Below are 20,831 nucleotides of genomic sequence, written 5' to 3' on the forward strand. Positions count from 1 at the left end.
TTATTTGCATGAAGTTTTCATGTTAATGAGCCAACAACAACCTAAAGTACAGAGGAGCCTGCAGGCACCAGCACCCAGAGCCCAGCACCTTTCTCCTCCACCCTGCAGTCACAGACCCTACAAACACCAGCAGGCTTCCGAGACGACTATGAATGCACTCAGCACAGCCGGTTCAGAATAACTTTCTGTGCAACTCAGCTGCAAAACAGACAATATTCCCTAATGGGAAACGCACACTAGAAACAACTTTCCAGAAATAACATAGCCAGCAAAGATGTATTAAGGAAAAATGAACTGTAAGCAATAACCAGCCAATGCTTGGCAATCTTCATCCCCGTTAAAACATTCATTTTCTCTCCGTGTTTTCCCCCCCCTCTTAAATGCCCCAGTGACAAATAAATTATGAGCATTACAGCTAATTTATTACTCAGCACTGCTGAGAACAGAAAGGAAAAAAAAAAATACAGTGATATTTTAAAGCAGATTCTTATTCTAGGAAAATAAATACTTGAATAAAAAACAATAAATCAGTACGTTCAGTGGGGAAAAAATGCTCTTGCAGCTAAGCCCCTGGGGTGAAGGACCCAAAACTAGAAATCCTTGCTGTGTCAGGGCTGAAGCCACTTGGACTCTGCTGCTCTCAACCGAGCAAAAGTTTGCTTGATACCTTCAGGAACAGAATACGGAATCACACTTAATCCCAGCTTCATCCCCCACACCTGCAGAACACCCTCACCCAGGCCATCCAGCCTGCAGGCACTCAGGGACAAAGGCATTCCCTGGGTACCATTGCACAGCAGCATGCACAAGAGGGAGCCTTCCAGCACCGCAGTGCTGCTGTGATAAGCAAGCCTCAATGGCATCCTCCACGTGGACACTGCCATTGACCTCAAGGCCAGCTGGACAGGGTCACTACAGCACTTGGACCTCAGAGGAGAACAGTGCTGTATGTGCCACATTTAACACGGGGAGGAGGGGCTGCACACCAAAATGACTTTAAAACCCCAGCTCCAAATAGCGCTCTTAGCTCCATCTCACAGGACATTATTTGTGTCTGTTCCAGCATGAGCCCTTCGATAACTGATGTCTGTTTTTATCTTTCATCCTACTTCTTCCTCAATTTAGTATTTCAAAGTCTTTATTAATAATAGTAATAAAGACCCAAAAGAAGGAGCACGTCCCTTAATGGTCTGATTTTTGCGCGGTCCTGTGCAGAGCCAGCAGTTGGGCTCCATGATCCATAGGGTCCCTTCCAACTCCAAATATTCCATGTTTCTATAGTGTCACATACCACATCAGTACCCACAATCTCACCTGGACTTACACAGTACTGCTTTTACTGCAGATACATTGGGATGGCTTTTGCAAGCTGTAGCCGAGCGCTGCAGCACAGGCAAAGCTCTTGCCACAAAGTTAAGCACAGCTCCAAAGTTTTCATTCAGGAAAACAAGAAACAATTTGGCATTCATTCTCACGCAAACACCAATGCACCCTCCTGAGGAAAGACTAATTATTTTCCTTTCCATCTCCTGCTCAGGCCAGTCATCCCCTACCACTCGATATAACACGTGAATAGCTACATTCAGAGCTGCAGCAAACAGAGACATCTCAGTAGAGCTCTGTAAGAACAGCCATACCCAGAGCACACCAAGGGACTGCTTCCCAATGCACTTCCCATATGCACGCCCTCCATCTAAAGAAGCCTGTGACTTTGGCAGATGTTGGGTGCTCGCATCTAGGTCAGTTCAAACCAGAGCGATCTGAGGCTAAAGGACAGAGGGAGAGAAAATTAAATTGCTCTCCTGCTCCACAAACTGTGGCCGGCAAACCGAGAGCCCTTCACCTTCACCAGTGTGATTTCACCACTGGCCGGGGCAGAAGCCTTTGACAGGCAGGGTGACAAAACACCCCAACGACAAACCATCAGGAGCACGGGAAGCATCGGTACCAATTAAAATACTCCAAAATATAACACTTGCAGGAATTCAAGGAGTGGAGGGGGAGCTGCTGCCGAGGTATGCGAATCAGCATGATGAAAAGCCCCACGGCTGCACAGCTGGCACGCTGCTGCACTGCCTGAAAAGCACAGGGCTGTAGAATGCACGTTCCCATCTCTCTCTCCTCGTGCCATCTGCACCAGCTAATGCACAGTTCTTACATCCGCAGACCTCAGCTCCCAGAGAGCAACCCAGGGGCTGGAAATCATCCAGGCTTTCAGAAGTTGCTGCTAAACCCTGAGTAACTTCTGCAGCAGGAATGCCTGCAGCCTACAAGCAGCGCTTTGCCCAGCACCGCTGCAGTTGCTGGGAAATGCAAGTTTCCAAAAGCAAGCAGGAGTAATGAAATAAAGCCAAGCAAATGCACACTCAAAACCTTACAGGAATATGGAAATAACAGGGTATATTCAGCAACCCCAGAAATTAAGGCAGAAGCACAGGCGTGCATTTACATAAGCAGGGTACGGCACCGAGTCAGTTTGGAACACGTGCATTTTGCAGGCAGCAAGAGCAATACATTCTGGAACGTGATCTTGATCAAATATTCCCTAAAACTTCACAGGAAGAACCTCAGAGACACCACACTAATTAAACATAGGCCACCACTATTGGCATCCTGCGGTATTTTCACTGCAGAGTTCTGTGGGAAAAAGAATTGGACTGTATAGATTTTTATCAGCATTTATTATTTATAAAGCCCTGTTGGCAAGCACGATGTTTTATGAACAAATAAAAGTGAACGATCTCTGCTTCAAAACCACATAATGAATGTATACTTTGCACATACACTTGAGCAGGCACCACTAGTTCACTGTGCAGGGAAAACAAGGGGAAAAAAAAAAGTTTCTGTATCTCCAAGAAGATTAAGAAGTGACAGCGCTCCTTTTTACATCTACCAACACAAAAAGGCAAAGTCAAAACTGAGCTTTCCGACCACTCCTAACCAGCCAAGCCCATCTCATTTCCTTACCACGCAGAGGTGTTGTCCCCATGGTCTCCTCATGCAAAGCCAGGCAGATAGAAGTGAGGAAATCCACTTGTCACCATACAAGGCAAAAAGAGAAAGGTTTCTCTTCCTGAGTTGAATAACCAGGGAACACAATAACCAGGCAAAGCTACTCATGGGGCCAAGCACAGTATGAACATGGAGCTCAGTCACCACTGACAGGTGAAAATTAGTAGCTTATCCAACTGCCCAGAACTACACACTGTGAGTGCCTCCCCAGCGTCTCCCTATTTGTCTTTCTGGTTGCTCTCCCGTTGGTCTCACCTGTTAATTCGTCCCTCGGGGAGCAGCCACGCCAAGCCCAGCAGTGAATTAATTTGCTCCTGAGCAACTTCACAGTGCTCAGCTGTGCTTGGTCCTGAGACAGCACCTGCGAGCAGCACCTGGCCTCACAGGTCTGCAGAAGTGATTAGGTCCTGCAAGCCTTCACTATGCATTGCTCCCATCCTGCTTCTGCTCCCCCACGACACCTCTAAGTGCAGCACTCACCCCAATTCACCCTCCAAAGATAATTCCACATTTGCATCTGTTCACTGTACTGAGAACTGCGTGGTATTTGCAATGACGGATGATGAATTATACAGGGAACTGAGGAACACTTGCACAGTGCAGCTGGGCCACTGCTTACGGATGCTAGGGACTGTTTGGAGCTCCTTTTTTATTTCTGCCACTGACCAGCTGCCTGGCTGGAATCAGGGCACAATGTCAGCTTGGTGAGGATGCACTTCACTGCCTGAGGACAGCAGCACCTGGGCAGTTAACCATCAGAGGAAGGAGCCGAGGCTCTGGCAGCACGTTTTCCAAAATGTTCCAACATGCAGCAAGTGCACAACTTCAGTGCAAAGCACAGCCTGAGAGACAGGAGAAACAGAACAAGAACTGCAGGGCTGCAAACAGAGTGCAATGCAAAGAAGTTTGGGGAAAACGCCACGTTCAAGACTGATCTGCTGTTCCTGCACAGCAGGTATTCACACAACAGCACGGCGTGTCCATACACACACATACATATTTCCAGCATCCTGGTGCCCGCTGGGTGACATCACCTCCATGGGTCACTCCCTGGCCATCAGTTGGACGAAGGATTATCCCTGGTTCATTCAGGCTGACAGCTCACTTGGCAATGAGCTCGGTGGTAACAACATACTGGCACACTAAGGTGCTGCTCACATGAGAGAGAATTACTGAATTTATCTTAACACAATTCCTTTGGAATTACAGGTACATCCCAAACTAAACTGATGTGCTTTGTAATATAGAGATGACTGCAAATTTCCATGCCATGCTTATAAATAGCGAATATTAACCACATTCATTTTAGCCACATACCTTGAAAAATTACAGATCACACTGGGTACAAATTTACATAATTAGATGAGCCTGAGAGAAGCAGCGCTAAGTACCAAATACAAGCACAGAATGCAGAGCTCTTACACTTTATAATATATTACGTGTATAGCCTCAAAAAGCCTTAAAGATTATGACTACATTTCTTTTCCATGGAAACTATAATTCTCAAATCCAGGACGCTATTTTGAGAAATTTGATTCAACTCTCCACTTGCATCTGCTGGAAGCACAGTCCTTTGCATGCTCGGAGGCATGGGCTCAGCCTCACGGACACCTTCTCAACTCTTTCCTACAGTCCTGCTCTGACAGCAGACCGCAATAAGACTCAGCGCAAAGTCTTGCGTTTGCTTACCGAGCAGATGCGTGGGGCTGCTGCGCTTTAGCACCTGAAGAGGACGGGGGAAATTAGTAACATAGGGATTAAAGGAAGAGGGGGAGGGAGGGCGGAGGGAGAAGCTGAATGTTGAATGTCTCCTCCTCGCAGGTTTTCTCGGCGTCCACCCAGCACAAGGAGCCGGGCCGCCGCACAGCGCATCCATCCCCGCGCCCCGGCTGCGGGCGCCCGGAGGAGCCCGAGGTGCGGCCGCACACGCGAGAGGGGCGGCGGGCGGGGAACCCCTCACAGTGCTGAGTCATTTAAGCCGGGAAAAGCCGGGCTGGAGTCAGACGCACACACACACACTCATACACATACAAATAAGCAGTCGGGCTTCCCCACGGCTCTGGCCGGCGAGCTGCCCCGCGCTCACGGCAACTTCCCCCGGTGCGCGGCTCGGCGGGTAGCGGAGCACTCACCAGGTAGGCTCCCACGGTACCCTGGGCCAGCATCAGCGCGCATTCGGACACCAGGAAGAGCTGGATGCTGGAGAAGCAGGACACCTTCCTCCGCCGCCTCCGCTGCCTCGCCGCGCCGGCCCCCGGCAGCTCTCCGCCGCCCGCCGAGCCCCGCTTCCCCGGCATCCTCCTCCGGGCACCGCCGCGGGATGGCGGCCCCGCGGCTGCTCCGCGCCTTCCTCCTCTTCCTCCTCTCTCCGGGTGCCGCTCACAGCGGCAGCCCGCGGCTGCTGCCTCTCCGCCCGCGGGCTGCTGCCATGGCCAGCTCGCCGCCTCCTCCTCCTCCTCCTCCTCCTCCCGCCGTCTCTCCTCCCCTCGCCGTGCCGCGCTCCCTCGCTCCGCCAGCCCCGCGCAGGCCGGATCCGCGAGCCCCGCCGCCGAGAGGGGCGGGGGAAAGCACGGGGCTGGCGGACGCTCCGCAGGAGGCGGGGCGGCCCCGTCCCGGGATACGCGCGGTCCGTTCCTCTGCGGCCAGAGCCTTCGCTGAGCCGCGGTCCCGCAGCCCCCCAGAGCCGCCCCCAGCCCCAGGGTTCTGCTTTACTCTCAGCTCCCTCCTGGCTGCGTCCGTTGAGAAGCTCCTGCACGCGGACTAAAGGGCAAAGGGAGGACCTATAAATACTGCACGTTCGAAATAAATAAATAAACGAACGGTAACAGAATCACAGAACATCGCGAACTGGAAGGGATTCACAAGGATCATCGAGGTCAATTCTCGGCTCCACACAGCAACACCCAAAACCCACAGGCTCCATATGAGAGCAATGTCCATGCACTCTTTGAACTCCCGGAGTTTTGAGCTGTGCTTGCTGCTCTGGGTTGCCTGTTCCACTCCTGCACAACCTCTCCCTAATCCCCACCTGACCCTGCCCCGACAGCCCCATGCCTTTCCCTAGATGTGTCTGTCACCAGAGAGGAGATCAGTGCTGCTGCTCTGCCCCTCTGTGAGGTGGCTGTATGAGGGGACCAAACGACCTCGGCTGCTCCTCACACACCTCCCCCTGCAGATCCTTCACCATCTACATCCATTCTGTAGATTCTCCTTAATAACTTTTATGTCCTTTTTGTGGCGCACAGTGCTCAAGGTGAGGCCATATCAGCACAAAACAGGAGATGTCATCTTGAAGCACCATGAGCACACGAACAAGCTTTTGCCCTCAGGCCAGTGCTTCATGTCCCCAGCCATGTGCCTTTCTGATGATGGCCTTCATTGTCACCCTCACCTCGAGTTCTAATTTCAAGAAGATATCTTCTTTTAAAAACCGCTAATCATCACTTCTACTATTACAGATTGCATTCCTTCTTGGCCTACCTGCAAAACCTGATCTGCTTTGCTCTTCAGGTGCACTTTTCCAGTTCATTTCTGGGTGTAGACTGGGGGCTGCGGCCACACATTTTCGTGCTGTTTCACTCTCAGCTAAGCAGCATTGAACCATATAGTACTGGGATGTTAGTGGTCTTTAGAACAGTTTTCTGTGGAAACAGAGGCTAACTTTTTCAAAACACGATTTGGATCCTAAATTTCCTTTTCACAGATGTTCTAGACTTCTGAACTCCTAAATACTGAGGAAGATGCCTGTGAAAATAGAAGTCAGGAGCATCCTAATTCCTCCCAGCAGAAGTTAATCATCACCTGTCACACTGGGAAATCAAAAGCACTGACATTATAACAGAATTTTTGAGTGCCTCCTTCCAAAATGTTATCACTGTCTAGAGATTTCCATTTTGCTCTTCCTTTATTGGGGCACTTACAATAACCATGATGGTGAAAATTAATGTTGAACCACCTCCACCTGAGCTGGTGAACCTTTACCCAAGCCCAGAACTGCAAACCAGTGCTTGATAGACACATGAGAGACCTAGCACAATCAGCTGCTGCCCTTTGCTCATCAGCTGCCAACATCTTCCTCCCATGCTGAACTTTGCCTTGCTGCAACTTCTCAGGCACACCTGAGTCACATCAAAGACTGGAAAGGTCCCTAGGTAGAGAGATTTGGATATTAATTCTATTAACATAGTTAGATTCTATGATTCTATAAGATGTGCTTTGCTCCAAATGGCCTCTATAGTGTTATAAGCAGGATGGATAACCCAACAGACTTTTTAATAGGTGAAAATAGAACAGTGTCTTTTAAAACACTTGAGGATTTAGAATTACGTCAGTGGAATTTGTACAGTTCCCTGCAAAAACAAAGGTTTGGAGTTTGCTGGTCTTGCCATTTAGCTTTTGGAGACAGAGCCAGCCTATGCCAGGTTGAGTTCTAAAGGCAGCAAAGCTGTGGGAACACACACATAACCCACCAAGTGCATACCTGGCAACCCAAGTGAGCTGCTGCACATGCTACTATGCTTACCGTGATTCAAGCTGGATGGTTTAGCAAGTGCCATCACACATCACAGTCACGTCTTACACATCCTGTCGTAAGACTTTGCCCAGGAAGCAGATACATTGCTTGTCTGGCAGAAAGAAAACAGCTGCTATAAAAATCTAACTTTAATACTAATTATCTGAAACATCTGGTTGGTTAGTTTATCGCAGCAGAATACGATTATCACTTAAATCGCTGTCCAGAGGAGACAGAATACTTGGATTCTTTTTTCTCTCTTCTTTATTTTGTACACTTGCACTAATTTTCTTTAGAAAATTTCCTCCTGTGTTGCTCTGCTGGAAGAAAGAATGAAGGTCTCATGTCTCCAGCCAGGTGAGCTCAGCAGACCTGAGCTTGTCTCCTGCAGGCTTACATTCCTGAGAGATTTCAGTAGAGCGCTTCAGGAATGGATGAGTGAACTATTTGGATTTAATAGTTAATTATTGTCATACCCAAACAGTTTTTCTGGCCTAAATTGACCCAGCTAATGTGCGGAATGCTAATGTTCATGGATTATCATTAGCATAGAAAGGACTTTGTAACTAAAATAGTCCCTTTTTCTTGGGGCTTAATAGTTTTGCCAACACAATTCTCAGCTATTTCCACGACCATCTTTTCCCCCCATGATGAGCTGTATTACATTTCTTGCAGTTACCCTGTCAGATTTTTATAAACACTTGAACATTTGTAGCTGGGAGGCAGCGTGTTGTCAGAGATAAGGTTGGACACCACAATCTTAATCATGTCGGCTCCCTTGAGACAGTCTTATTACATCTTGTTTGTTGGATGTCTCTATGCTGAGTCCTTGTGGGCTTCTGTCAACTTTCACCTTTGGGTAACCTTAGCAGCTGGAGCTTTCTTGATCTGTCTAAAGCATTCTTTTGCTTTAGTTCATTGGACTGATGATGAAACCATCAGCAGTGTTGGTATCAGGAGGAGGAACAGCACCTCAGTCCTGCTAATGAGGACCTCATCCAGCTCAGCCATCCTGGAGCAGAGATGGACACCCCTTGTGTCTGTCCTCACTGAGGATGCCATAGGGAAAAGGACAGGCAGGAGGAGAAGATGATGGTCTCATAGTAGACGTATCAGCTCTGTGGTTTGCATTAAAAAACTCCAACATGAAGCACTGCTGCAATCTTAAACAGGGCTTAAGGTTCGTGTACTACCAAAGTGGATTACATGTAGCATCAATCGTGTCTCCTCAGCATCAGATTGGCAATGCTGGTCAGTTCTACTTCATGCATTTGTCTGAAGGAAGTCTTGCACGCAGAAGAAGTGAGGAATAATGTCAGATACAGTTAAAGAGAATGGAAGAACACGTAAATAAACACAGAACACCAAGATGCCAGCCAAAATGTCTTGAAGTTCTGTTCTGTAATTTTCCAGTGTGAAATCTTGTGGGTCAGGTGGTGCAGGAGGGAGAGGGCAAGAAAGGATTTCAATGGTCTGTGGGGTTAGAATGGGGGTATGAATATGTGCATCAGCCAAGTGTGTATAGCAGGAGGGAGGGATGAGGTTGGTACAGCATCTCGATGGGTCAGCAGTCTTCATTTCCAAGATCCCGCGATGCCAGCAGTTTTAATGCAGTTTCTATAAACACTTCTGACTTTACTGCCTTGCTATTTTGAGTCCTGCTGGAGATTTGGATTCATTAAAGAGGCATTTCCTTCAGAGAAGCTGATTAGATAGCTGCTTCTTCTCCTAGATGCTGAAGAGCTGGAGAACACCTCAGTGAGGCAAAAAAAGGGCAGGAAATTAAGACACATTACTTTAACAAGAGGTGCTGGTTCACCCTCAAATCTCCCACTATTAAAACAGTTAACAGAGATTTGTAAATGAGAACTGGATGGCTTGTTTGCAACCTACATTGCATAAACCTGGCTCCTAACCTCTAATTATGGTTTTCCTAAAGAAATGAGACTCAGCTCTGAAGGGAGCTGAGCAATCTCTTATGGCATTGACTCCATGAGACCCGAGGGCATGCGGCTCTTTTACAGGGAAGCTGAGCACCCTGAGATCGTGGTCTAAATGGGAATCAGAATGCCTTTTGGATTAAAGCAATGTGATTTAGCAAACACACTATAATTGTGGAGTACAAATATTGACATCAGCCTGATGCTGAAAGTTAATTTGCCGAATCAGAAACTGAAAAGCAAACTGGAGAATAGACTGCCACTTCGGTGACTGTTAATGAGCATCTCTCAAGGAAGTGATTGTCCAAGCTAGGTGTCATTTAATTAAAAAAAAAAACCTGTCCAATGTCTTTTTTGTAAGGGTGAGATTTTGGATCTCTAATTCTAGAAGATTTTTCTATTTAGTCAATTAACTATAATTTAAAAACAGAGGAGTTCACAGCTACCAATGATACATGGCACTTCTGCTCAGCTCTGAGCATTAGAGTGTCAGCCCAAGGTTCATCCCCAGCATTTCATTTTGGCTGCTTATTTTTCTTTCTGTGTGTATTTGCTTTGTTAACAGGGCACAATGTGGTTCTTTCCCTGTGCTGGATGTTGTCAAACAACAACCACTTTCCACCTCGTAAGTGACTTCCTTTAATGGCAAAATGCAGCAGAGCTTTCTGTGCAAATAAAGTGCTTTGAGCCATGCAGGCTGCAAGTATTTTAAAGCAACTGGAGTTCCAAGCAGACGCTAACCAGTTGTGCCTTTTACACTTTTTGCTAGATAATAATTCGAAGGATCCAATACTTGTAAATCACATTGGCTCTCTAATAAAGAAATTATTTATAGAGATACTCAATGCATCTTGAAATCTAGCCATGTGTGCACAGACTGGCTTCCTGTCGAGCCTCTTATTTACTGTCCTTGCTGATATCCTCTGTGGATCTTGCACTTTTGTGTGGATGCTTTCAATTTGCCATTCATGCTTCCTTCACTCAACACAGTCGTATTTTTTTTCTCCTGGACATTATGTGCAGCTGTGTCAAAATACCAGTCTCTGAGTTGTTGTTTTTTTAAATTACAGCCAAACATCCTTGCAGAATAGATTTTCTTAATATTTCTGACCTGCTAGCGCCCTGTCCCAGGGCTTTGCTGGATTAGCCTGAACATTGCCAGTGGAAGTGACATGCTCGTGTGATTTTTGCAGTGAGCTGGAGGACCAGAGTCTGTAACACACATTGCAGTCACAGATGTAAGGCCTGCTGTACACCACTGTGCAGGACGTTCTGTAAGCTCAGGTAAGGATTTGCACGGGACAGTTTTAAGCTAGATAATGAACAGAAGACAGTGTTTAATATATCCTCTTCTATCCGTGAGATAAAACAATTAACAAAGATAAAATAGGAACAGTACAGATAGAAAAAAGAGGTACTGCTTTGACAGTGCCTGTCATGACACTGCATGACAGCTTGTCTAAATGCTGGCAGCTCGCACAGACCAACCTTTGCATTGCGTCCTTTTTTGGCCAGAATTGAGTTCTCTCACCCCACCAACTTCTCTGTGATGCCAGGTCAGTTCAACAGCAGCAGCTAGCAGTCTTCTTGGGTGTTACCTTATAAACGTACGTAATTTCAGTTGAGCTCCCTTGATGTAAAAGAACACCCTTTTGTCACCTTAGCTATGCCCATGCGTTCAGGTACCATAAGGTCAGTCACCATCTTTTTGACTGGAGCTGAATGGTCATTTTCCAGGTTCACATTAATCAGCAATTATGTGGCTTTGAAAACTGCCATCAACTCGAGAATATAATGAGTACTTTTGTCAAAATTACATATTTTTCTTCTATCTCACTTTCTACTGTAAGAGCTTGTAGTAATTGGCTTGCAGCATCCTTGACAGCCTTTTGTCCTCAGAAGGTTCACACGCAACCTAAGGGAAGCAAGTGGAAACCCCAGGAAAGGAGTTGGGTGATTTTTGTCATTTTACTTATTTTATTCTGGAGAACAGTGATTAGCCCTCACTGTGCTTTATTGGCTCAGCTTCTCGAGACAGAAGAATCCCTTTATTTCCCTGGGTCTGTGAAACCACGTGAAACTGAAATGTCTGCAACACCCTGTTGTAATAAATAATGTCTGAGTGTACTAAGTGGCATTTAAGGCAGCGTCCATCTGATATAAACATGTAAGTGCAAGAAGACCTTTACTGAAGGCACGACAGACTGGCTGCAGACTTCTTGTAGAACTGTAGGTATCCAAGAACCATCTTAATGGTGCTGCATCTCTTTTGTCTTTAGTGCCTGAGAGGAACTTCCTCTTCTGAAGGATCCTGACAGCATTTGCTATGGAGGAGTGTCATCACTCTGAAGCAATGATAAAAATGCAGGATAGAGGAATGTAGAGGAGACTGGGGTTGCTGACCTCACTGGAACTTGTATAAGTCAGTGGAATATAAAGAGATCTCACTTGCTCTTGCCATCACCTCCAGTATAAAACATTGCAACCAAGGAAAGGTCAAAGAATTAAAGCAAGCCAATTGGTAGTGCTTCAGTATAGCAGCTAGAAGTTTCTCTACTTGACCTTGAAATAAGCAAAGCAGTCTGGGAAAAAATGTCCAATTCCTTTACTTACAGTAAAGTTAATGGAGCCCCTGTTTTGGTTGCTGTAACAGAACAGATGTTCCTTGAATCCCCCCACAGAAAGGCAGAATGTGGGCGAGAAGGGTATTGTTAAAGGAGATTTGTGAGCTTGTTAGATTGATGCTTCTCAAACACAGCCTCATCTGAATCTAGTTCTATACTCTAGAGCATTTAACGAGCGTGGAGAAAATGGAGTAAAATGAAGAGTGGCAAAAGAGAGAGGAAAAGTCTGACAGGTTATTATCGGTTATATTCCTGCTCCACTTTTAATTGCTATTTTAAAAAGAAAATAATTGGGTTACAGAAAACAACCTAAATGCTGCAGTATGCGTGTATTTGTTGCATTGAGGGAGAGCCACAGTTCCCATCTCCAATATTTGCAGAGTGCAAAGAACGGCATTTTGGTAATGCTGAGGATGCAGCAGGGAAAGTGTGGATGCTAACTGTAGTCTCAGAGAATGACAGAGAGTCTCAGAGAGTGACAGAGAATGGCATGGCTAGTTCAAATGAATTAACAGGTAATATTTAAAATATTATTTCAAATTTCCCACGTCCCATTGCCAGCCCTAACTCCCACGTTGTCCTGCAACCTGAACCACTAATTTCTTCTGGTCTGCACAGAAGATTTGTGAATAATGGCATCCACTTGTAAATATCATCCACTATCAACCATCACAGCTCCATCTCAGCTTCCTTCCTGGCTTTCAAAGTCTGTTTTCTGAAAACTGCCAGTTACTGAGGATGTGTTTGGTTATGGATGGAGGACAATTGTTCAGAAGGCAACTTATATATCCATGGTAATACAAAAATCTTATTGTAAATCAATCATAAATGTGTCTTCAGTGATTTATGGCCAATATGCAGAAACTGAGATGCAGATATGTAGAAATGAGAGATGGTTTTCATGTAGATTTTGTTATAAATTATTTCCTTCTATTTTTGTCTTAAATGCAATCATTTGCTGTTATTAACAGTCTGTGTGCATCACATTGAAGCAAAATGCAGTATAACATCTTTAGACAATAAAAAACATCATCAACCAGTATATTTATACAAAACTTTCTGGTGTAACTTCCTCCATATGGATGTATATCATCAATCTTCTGACAAGCAGAAGGTCTTGATTCTTTTCTCCCTTAGCACCAAAGGAAAATCACAGTTCTGAAACAGAGCAGTGAAGCTGTACTCGTGCTCCTTAAAAAAATACATCTTTGATAATATTCAACCTTATATAAATTGTGGCAGTGCTGGACCGACCTGCGGGAGATTGAAGTTCTAGAGGTATCACCCTCCCAAATACGAAGTCTGAGTCTCCACTCTCCTCTTTGTGGATATTCATTTACCACCTGGACAACATGATGCGATAACGATCATTGCAGAGTGTGATTCTCACTGCACTCCTGCAGTGAGATCCTCAGCACGCTTTTTCTTGATCAAGCTGAATAGGCCGTCAATGAACTAATGCTGCACTTTGCCAGAATAGCTCATTACCAGATCTGATCAAAGTATTTATATCACATTTTCCTCACTGTCTGTTTTAGTGACAAATGCTTTCTTTGCAGTAAATATGCATATTTCTGTGAAATTCAGCTTTGTATGCATTTATTTTTATTTTTCACCAAAAGCAGTATATTTTGTTTACTTGATTTTATGTCAGAATTCTTTCAGTAAGGAAAAACCGTGATGATGGTTTTCATACCTTTTATCTATCTTCCCTTCTGTTTTTATCTGAGAAATTCAATGAATAATATAAAAATATGTCCATTTTAAGCTTCAAAATGAAAACTGAGACATCAACATTTGTGTCAAATTGCTTTCCCCATCTCGCCTAATTAGCCAGCTGTAGGGGCAGAAGGATCTTACAGCTCCTTGTGTATTATGAATTAGTCTAATACTGCTGACATCACCCAGGGAAACCATCATAGTTTTCACATCCTACCGAGCTTTTTGTGGTTCCTTTTTTCCTCATAGAAGCATTAGAGGAGCACATTTACATGCTTGCACTGATTTATGAGTACATTTTATTTGTGGGGAGATTAAATTCTGGTAGGTTGGATCTGTTTGGGATTCCTCGACAGCCTCTGATTAGTTTTAGTAGAGGTAGTCCCCACAGTAAATCAAATGCCTGGGCTGATCTATCACAAAGTGAAGCTGTGACTCCTACCTATCCTTTCCTTGTATGATAACTCATTAAACTGAAGAGATTATTTACAATATTTGCAGCCATCCCAGCTGATGGTTGCATCGAGGGCACTCCATACAGAATGTGAAACATTTGGTAATCCATGGATGACTCATTAAGATCTAAACAACTTCAAAATGTGCTCTCCCGAAGACAGCTCATCTAGATGATGAATGTGACCATCGTGGAGACCCAGGAGTCATCTGGAAGCACAAAGAATATTCCCTGCCTTTGCCAAGGTTAATAGATGTAAGTTTTTCTTGGAAAATTTGTATCTCTGCAGTTCTTTAACCTGTACATCGAATGCTAAAAAGTGCAACAAAAAAAAAGTGCATCCCTTTGATGGTCAATTATCTCTGTTATTAAGCATCTGCAATATATTTCATTAAATCTCTGTCTTCCAACTGTGTCTCAGTCTTGATGCTAGTAAAGTCTTGGCGCTCAGACACCCTCCCTGAACACACACAGTGTCATGCCATTCTTAAAGACTCACAGCCACACCATTGCATCTCCATTTCAGCAGCCAAACCAAATCAAGAACCCTACTGTGCCCACCAGGGCACTGACCTGTCTCTCTTGGGCAGCCATGCCAAGAGTTCTTCAGCCCTTCTCTTTGTGGTGTTTGTTTTATTGTCACTTGGGTGCCTGGTCTGTCACTGGGATGCCAAGCAATCTGAGACAGCGCCTGCACTCATGTTTTCCATTAAGTGATGAGCACACAGCAGAGGCAGAGAGGGGTATTAAATAATAATGACAATAATCATACATCTGATAGAGTTCAGTTCCGCTTTGGCACTAAATGGAAAGCTGAAAGCCTCCCTATGGATCTTTTCCATATAGAGCATCGGTGATTGTAACAGATGCATCAGTTTTAAATTAATACCTTGCATGACAAATAATACCAATACATGCGTTTAGGAAATCTGGGTCTAATCTGGCACATTTTGATTAGTTGCAACTGATGACATTGCCATGTCCATAATGTCATATGCCTATAAAATCTACAGATGTGAACCACTCTCCTAACTGGAGCAAAACACAGAGCTGTTGAAATGGCACATCCTTTACCTCCAAATTATGGGAGCCTTATGAAATAAAAACAGCGAATGACCTTCTTTTATGATTTCAGAAACACGAACAGGAAAGGATTAGCAAAAAAAACCAAAGAGGAATGAGGAAACAACTGACGATGAAAAGCACAGATCCATTTAAATACAGATGAAATGATTTGGCAATGTACTGGAAAGGAATATTAAACAGATGCAAGCTATTAATTTTCACTGAGGGTCAGCCTGGGAGCCTGAGTAGCAGGTTAACCCTTCGCAGAAGGAAAGACCTCCCCATAAATCACAGTTTCTACTGAGCAGACAGGTGTTGCTATTTGGGGTCGTTGTGAGGAGCGGTACCCATCTGCTAACAGCATTGCACTGCTGCATGCCAAGCTCTGCTGGGGGCTGTTGATGCAGCTCGTGTGATATCTGGGAAATGTTTTGAACGGTTTGTAGAGAGGAGACAGTTTGGAAGACGGAAAGATGTCAAAAATTATCAGGAAAGACAGAAAATGGCAAAATCAGAATGAAGAAATATCGATCCTTTCACTTATTTCTTACAAGGCAGGGAATGAAGGCTGTGTGGTGGGACCAGCAACCATGAAAAATGCAGTTTGTGCAACTAGTGCTCCTCGTGGGAGCAGAGATCTTCCAGCTCATAGGTCAGCATTGTGTGCTGGAAACCCCCTGCAAGCTGGGCTCTCCTGCTGGGTTTTAATGGCTCAATGCTGCTATTTGAGCATCTTCCATCTTGAGCTTAACAAATATGAAACCTGTGCAAGGCTTTGTGATGTCAGTGGCTCAACCCTAATTTGAGATGCTTTTTCTCTTCTGTAGGGAAAGGAGAATCTGGGAAAACCCTTAGTGTGAGGAATTTCATCCTTGATGCATCTATTCTAAGCACTCCACCTTAAGCAGAGCACTTACCACCTCTCAGCTACATACTCAGCCAACTTTTTTGTCCTTGCCTTTAAAAAAAAAAAATAAACTGTACAACAAATCACTGCATTTGTCCACAGGGGACAATAAATGCCACTCTGCTCATACCTCAGTTCTCCTTCAACTATTCCATTGCCTAGCGCTAAAAATAATGATGTGAATGCCTCCACATCAGTCTTTTCTATCATGATGAAGACTGTGCCAGTCATAAAGGTCACCATAAGACAGACTACAGACTGCGAGTCCCCACAAGGCAGTGTGACTAACACCTTAAACGCTGCTGGAGTGCAGCCTGGGCAAGTGACTAGTCTAGTGTGAGAAACGAAAGCAATACTCACTCTGGTGAGAAACGTTAGAAATGAGCATCCACCATCAGCTGCGTTCAGATGGCTGAGAGTCTGGAGTGCTCCATTTTCATGTTCTGAAGTGAAAGTTGCCTTAAAGAATCCCCCCCCCTTGAAGCTCAGCAGCAGTGGCAGCTCTGCACGCTGCTTCCTCCTGCAGACCTGGCCTTGAGTTTGTCAGCATGTTTCTGCCAGGAATCCTGCTCTGCCCAGCTGGACTGGGGAAGATTCAGTTTGCTTCTGCTTGGGAAAATTCCCCCAACAAAACCACTATAGCAGGTTGAAGGGGGTTGTATTTCTATCCCCCAGAAGAGCAATATTCCACCTATTGCTGGATGCATTTTTAATGACTTGCATGCACACAGTGTGGAACAAAGGTCCTTATGCCCCCCACTCTTTTCTCAGCCTTTACCTCTCTCTGTTGTGTCTTATTCTCCAACACAAAAGGTTTAGAAGTGAAACAAATTCAGCACAAAACCTAACAGTAGATGCACTGAATAATGAGATCCCTTAAGTACATTTGCAATGTGTGCTCAGCACAAAGATGATCTATCAGTGGCGATTTCAATAACCTTTGCCACCATTACACCATGTTAAAGATTGTTGGGTCTGATTTAAACACAGATGTTTACAGAGGACAGCTTGATCGTTGTCTCCATATCTCGTTTTCAGTTGTATCATTCCCTGTTTGGTCTTCAAATACTGCTCACTTTTTCCCTTCTAGGTGTCATATTGGTTACAGAGTTCCCCAGTCAAGCAGACAATAGGATTTCAGATTGATCTGATTATCTGTTTACAGCAGATTGATCCCAAGTTCAGAAGCATCACTGTTTAGAAAAGCATTGAAGTTTTAGCTGTGAATACTGAAGTGTGTTTTATGTACAACCTTCTGGTCTTGAAAACAAAGAGAAGTGCTGAAGCATTTAGCAAATATGCCTCTTGAATATGCATTTTCCAGGTCAGCCTTAAGGCAGGCTTTTCTTTGCAAAAGCAAATTCAATACTGAAGCTGAAAGTCCAGACACTTAAAACTGTAGAAAATAATGAGTAAGAAGAAATAAAATTATGTTTGGGTAACCTTACTACAGAGGAATCCTCTAATTGGTGCAGATATCAGTGCAAAGAGGAACACTCAGACAGAGCCTTGATTGCAATTCACATCGGGGCACCACTCATGAAAGGACAATCACTTCTTTCATTAATTGCTTAAAAAATATGACCTAGAGAAAGCTGCTTATGAAAGAAATGTGGGATTCTTAATGATTCCTGTTGTAATCTGTGGCAATGTTTCCACTGACTCCAGTGGGAGAAAGTTGTGCCTTCTCTTTCAGCAGCAACAAACCAAGCCCCAGCTCAGATCAGCCCTTTCTCTTCACCTGGATTTGGGTCTTGGCTGCACTTGGCTGCTGCAGAGGTGAGCGTGGTAAGAAGTGCCAAAACCACAGCTCTGGTTACTGGCTGCTGAACTGAAAACACATTCCTTGCAACACCTCGAAACGTGCAAGAAAAAAAAAAGTAAGTCTGGATATGTTTCATCCCTCCAGGCAATTTTTCTTCCTAGGCTACAAGAATCTATCTTTTCAGCTGTTTAATAAAAATAAGTCACAGAGTGTAATTGTTAAAATGAGTGGTGGGAAATGCAACAGCCTGACAAGAAATTACATGTCTTATTTATCTCCACCTAAGTTGCTCCTCCAGGAGCGTGCTGGTGGAATGCATTGCATTTGAACCTGCTTTTGCTGTGTTGGCCAGGAGTACTTCTCTATGGCTCTGCAGCAGCTTCCTCCCCTGCACAGGTCCTGAAGGGAAATGCCAACCCTGGGCTGCCTATTGGTCTTCATACATTCTTGTTCCACCCGTGCTTGCTATTCACGCTGAAGCAGGAATGAAGCAAGTGAGGCAGAGCTGGAGGTCTGTGGGTGGCCTCCTGACTGCAGGCAAAATTAAATCAAAGCTCAGGGAGCAGTTATCCCTGGGGAAGAGGGCTGGTGCTTACAAACATTCTCTGCAAATGCTTGAAAAACTGCTCAAGCACGATGCATAGTACGCAGTCCATGATCAACGAGCTTTGCCTGGCATATAGATCAGAATAGATATGACAAGGTGAAAATCATCTTTTGGGCACATTTGTTTTGTGGAAGGGGCAGTATAAAATCAGATCGTGATCAACCAGACTGGAATTCTTCTGTGCAACGACTTAACAGCATGCTTATGTGCTGATACCATTTGCACCCTGCTTAGTTAATGCTGGTACAGTGAGCCCCAGTCCTACAAAAATATTTTGGTTTTCACAGATACTTTTCTGAGGGCACCAAGGATCTTTGTGGGATGCATGGCTTCTTCTCAAGAACCCAGCAACTATTTTGATCAGTGCAGTGTAAAAAACCTGGAGGGAATTTAAATTAGATTTAAGTTATTTCATCAGTTCTACTGTCCTTATGCATTTTGGGGGGAATGGGAGCAAGCAAATAATGAACAGTATTACAATTATGCCTTCAGAGCGTTTGGCTTATGTAGGGCAACTGGGCCAGCAGATGGTGAATGCAATTTGATGTACCAAAGTATGAAATAACTGATCTGGACAGAAGGATTAAAGTGGGGTGCGTGTATAAATTGAACAAGGATGGTGAGAAGTATATTGGGCTATTATGGGGAATCACTGAAGCCTGAGCACAGATGCTGCAAAAGACAGCAAATCAAACTGCAGTGGCACAGTAATAGAAACAAAGACAAAAGGTGAGAGCACGATTGTTTTAGTCTTTTGTGCACAGCACAAGCTTTGATCTGCTGCAAGGAGAAAGCTGCCTGGGGGCAAAGCACCACAGGATTTAGTGGTGAGCAGGAAGTTCACAGCACTGGGCTTATTTACACTGTAATCTACAGGAAGATGTGGTGATTTCAGAAAAACACTTTAAAGGAAAGGCTCCATCGGTACACTGCATCTCTTTTGCTAGCACTCTACAAGACAGAGCATCTTATCAGTGTTGGCAAAGTAGGCCTGGGTGAGAAAAAAGGCCAGACTGCCTCTTCCAAAGCGTAATGCAACTGCAGAATAAGTAAAACAAGGACATGCACTTGAGAGTACTTAATGGGAAGCACCAAGTTTATAGTTGGTAATAGCCACTTAATCTAACAGGCCTTATATAAAGTCTTTCTAATCCTAGCTCATCAGCTGCAGCTATGCATCGCCAGGGTATTCCCAGGACAGTACAGTTTAGCTGGCAACGAAGTCTAAATGATATCAGGAAATTTGGGCCATGCATCTAGTTGCATTGCTCACTCCCTAAGGGCATGCATGCACCAGGCAGCGTGTATGGGGGGGGTCATGGGGACATTCTGGCCAAGGGATTCCCAGAGGGGGCAGGGGCACAGAAAACACCCATGTGGACTTCGGTGGTTTTGGTGGTTGCACCTGCGTGCCCCTAAGCTTCCCACCTCAACCCAGTGTGTTCAACAGACTATGCATTGAGTGTGCTACACCAGAAAGCCATGACCAACCCTTCAGTGCAAGCCCAGAAGATCTCCTACATTCACTGGTAATGCATTGGCACAGGCTGCCCAGGGAGATGGCGGTGCTTGCTGTCCCTGTAGGTGTTCAAGAGCCATGGAGATGTGGCACTGGATCAGTGGGCATGGTGGGGTGGGTTGATGGTTGGACTAGATGATCTTAGAGGTCTTTGCCAACCTTACTGATCCTGTGATGCTCATCTGAACTTCCGTCTTACTGCCTTCCTGTTCAAGGTAGGTAATAACGTATGGCTGGCACAGACCAGCAGGACACTGCTGTTTTCCTTATTTCCTAGCAGGCTAAGTTGCTTTTGGCTGGACATTCGGTGGGTGGAGAAACACTTCAGTTCATTTCACACACATAGCTGAGCGAATCAGCTCATTTACGCAGAGCTCCGCATAGCAGAACTGATGAAGAGACACGAGGAAGTTCTTACTTGCTTTTCCTGCCCACTCACGGTCACACAGCCCACAGCCAAATTAAACCTTCACCCTGGAAATGTGTCCTTTTGTGCCATGCTCTTAAATCCTGCAAAGGCCCTAGGAGTGCTGAGGAGTCAGAACGGCGCAGCCTGAAGGGATGAAGTGCACTCACAATTTAACTTTGGGATTTAATGGCTGAAATAGAAAATAAGAGCATTGGAGAAAATCTGTTTAGGGCGAGTAAAAATGGATATTTCAGGAAAAAAATAGTTTTCTTCAGCTTTGGATTATTTACCTTTATA

At 45.0% G+C, this 20,831-nt stretch overlaps 1 protein-coding gene across 2 annotated transcripts in view; it reads right to left on the bottom strand.

Annotated features, from left to right (window-relative positions):
* SLCO3A1 (solute carrier organic anion transporter family member 3A1) overlaps positions 1 to 6,133 on the bottom strand; it is a 113,099-nt gene extending 106,966 nt beyond the window's left edge. Inside the window, exon 1 of one of the 2 annotated variants that reach the window (XM_048955746.1) lies at positions 5,145 to 6,133. In XM_048955746.1, the coding sequence (XP_048811703.1) occupies positions 5,145 to 5,309 (165 nt within the window). In that variant the 5' untranslated portion in view covers positions 5,310 to 6,133. Of the gene's footprint in view, positions 1 to 2,967; positions 4,735 to 5,144 lie in introns of those variants that run through there. The other variant, XM_048955748.1, reaches the window with a different exon arrangement.
* Positions 6,134 to 20,831: the final 14,698 nt, after the last annotated feature.

The sequence above is a fragment of the Lagopus muta genome, chromosome 10 (assembly GCF_023343835.1).
Source record: "Lagopus muta isolate bLagMut1 chromosome 10, bLagMut1 primary, whole genome shotgun sequence".
In the NCBI taxonomy this organism is placed as follows: domain Eukaryota; kingdom Metazoa; phylum Chordata; class Aves; order Galliformes; family Phasianidae; genus Lagopus; species Lagopus muta.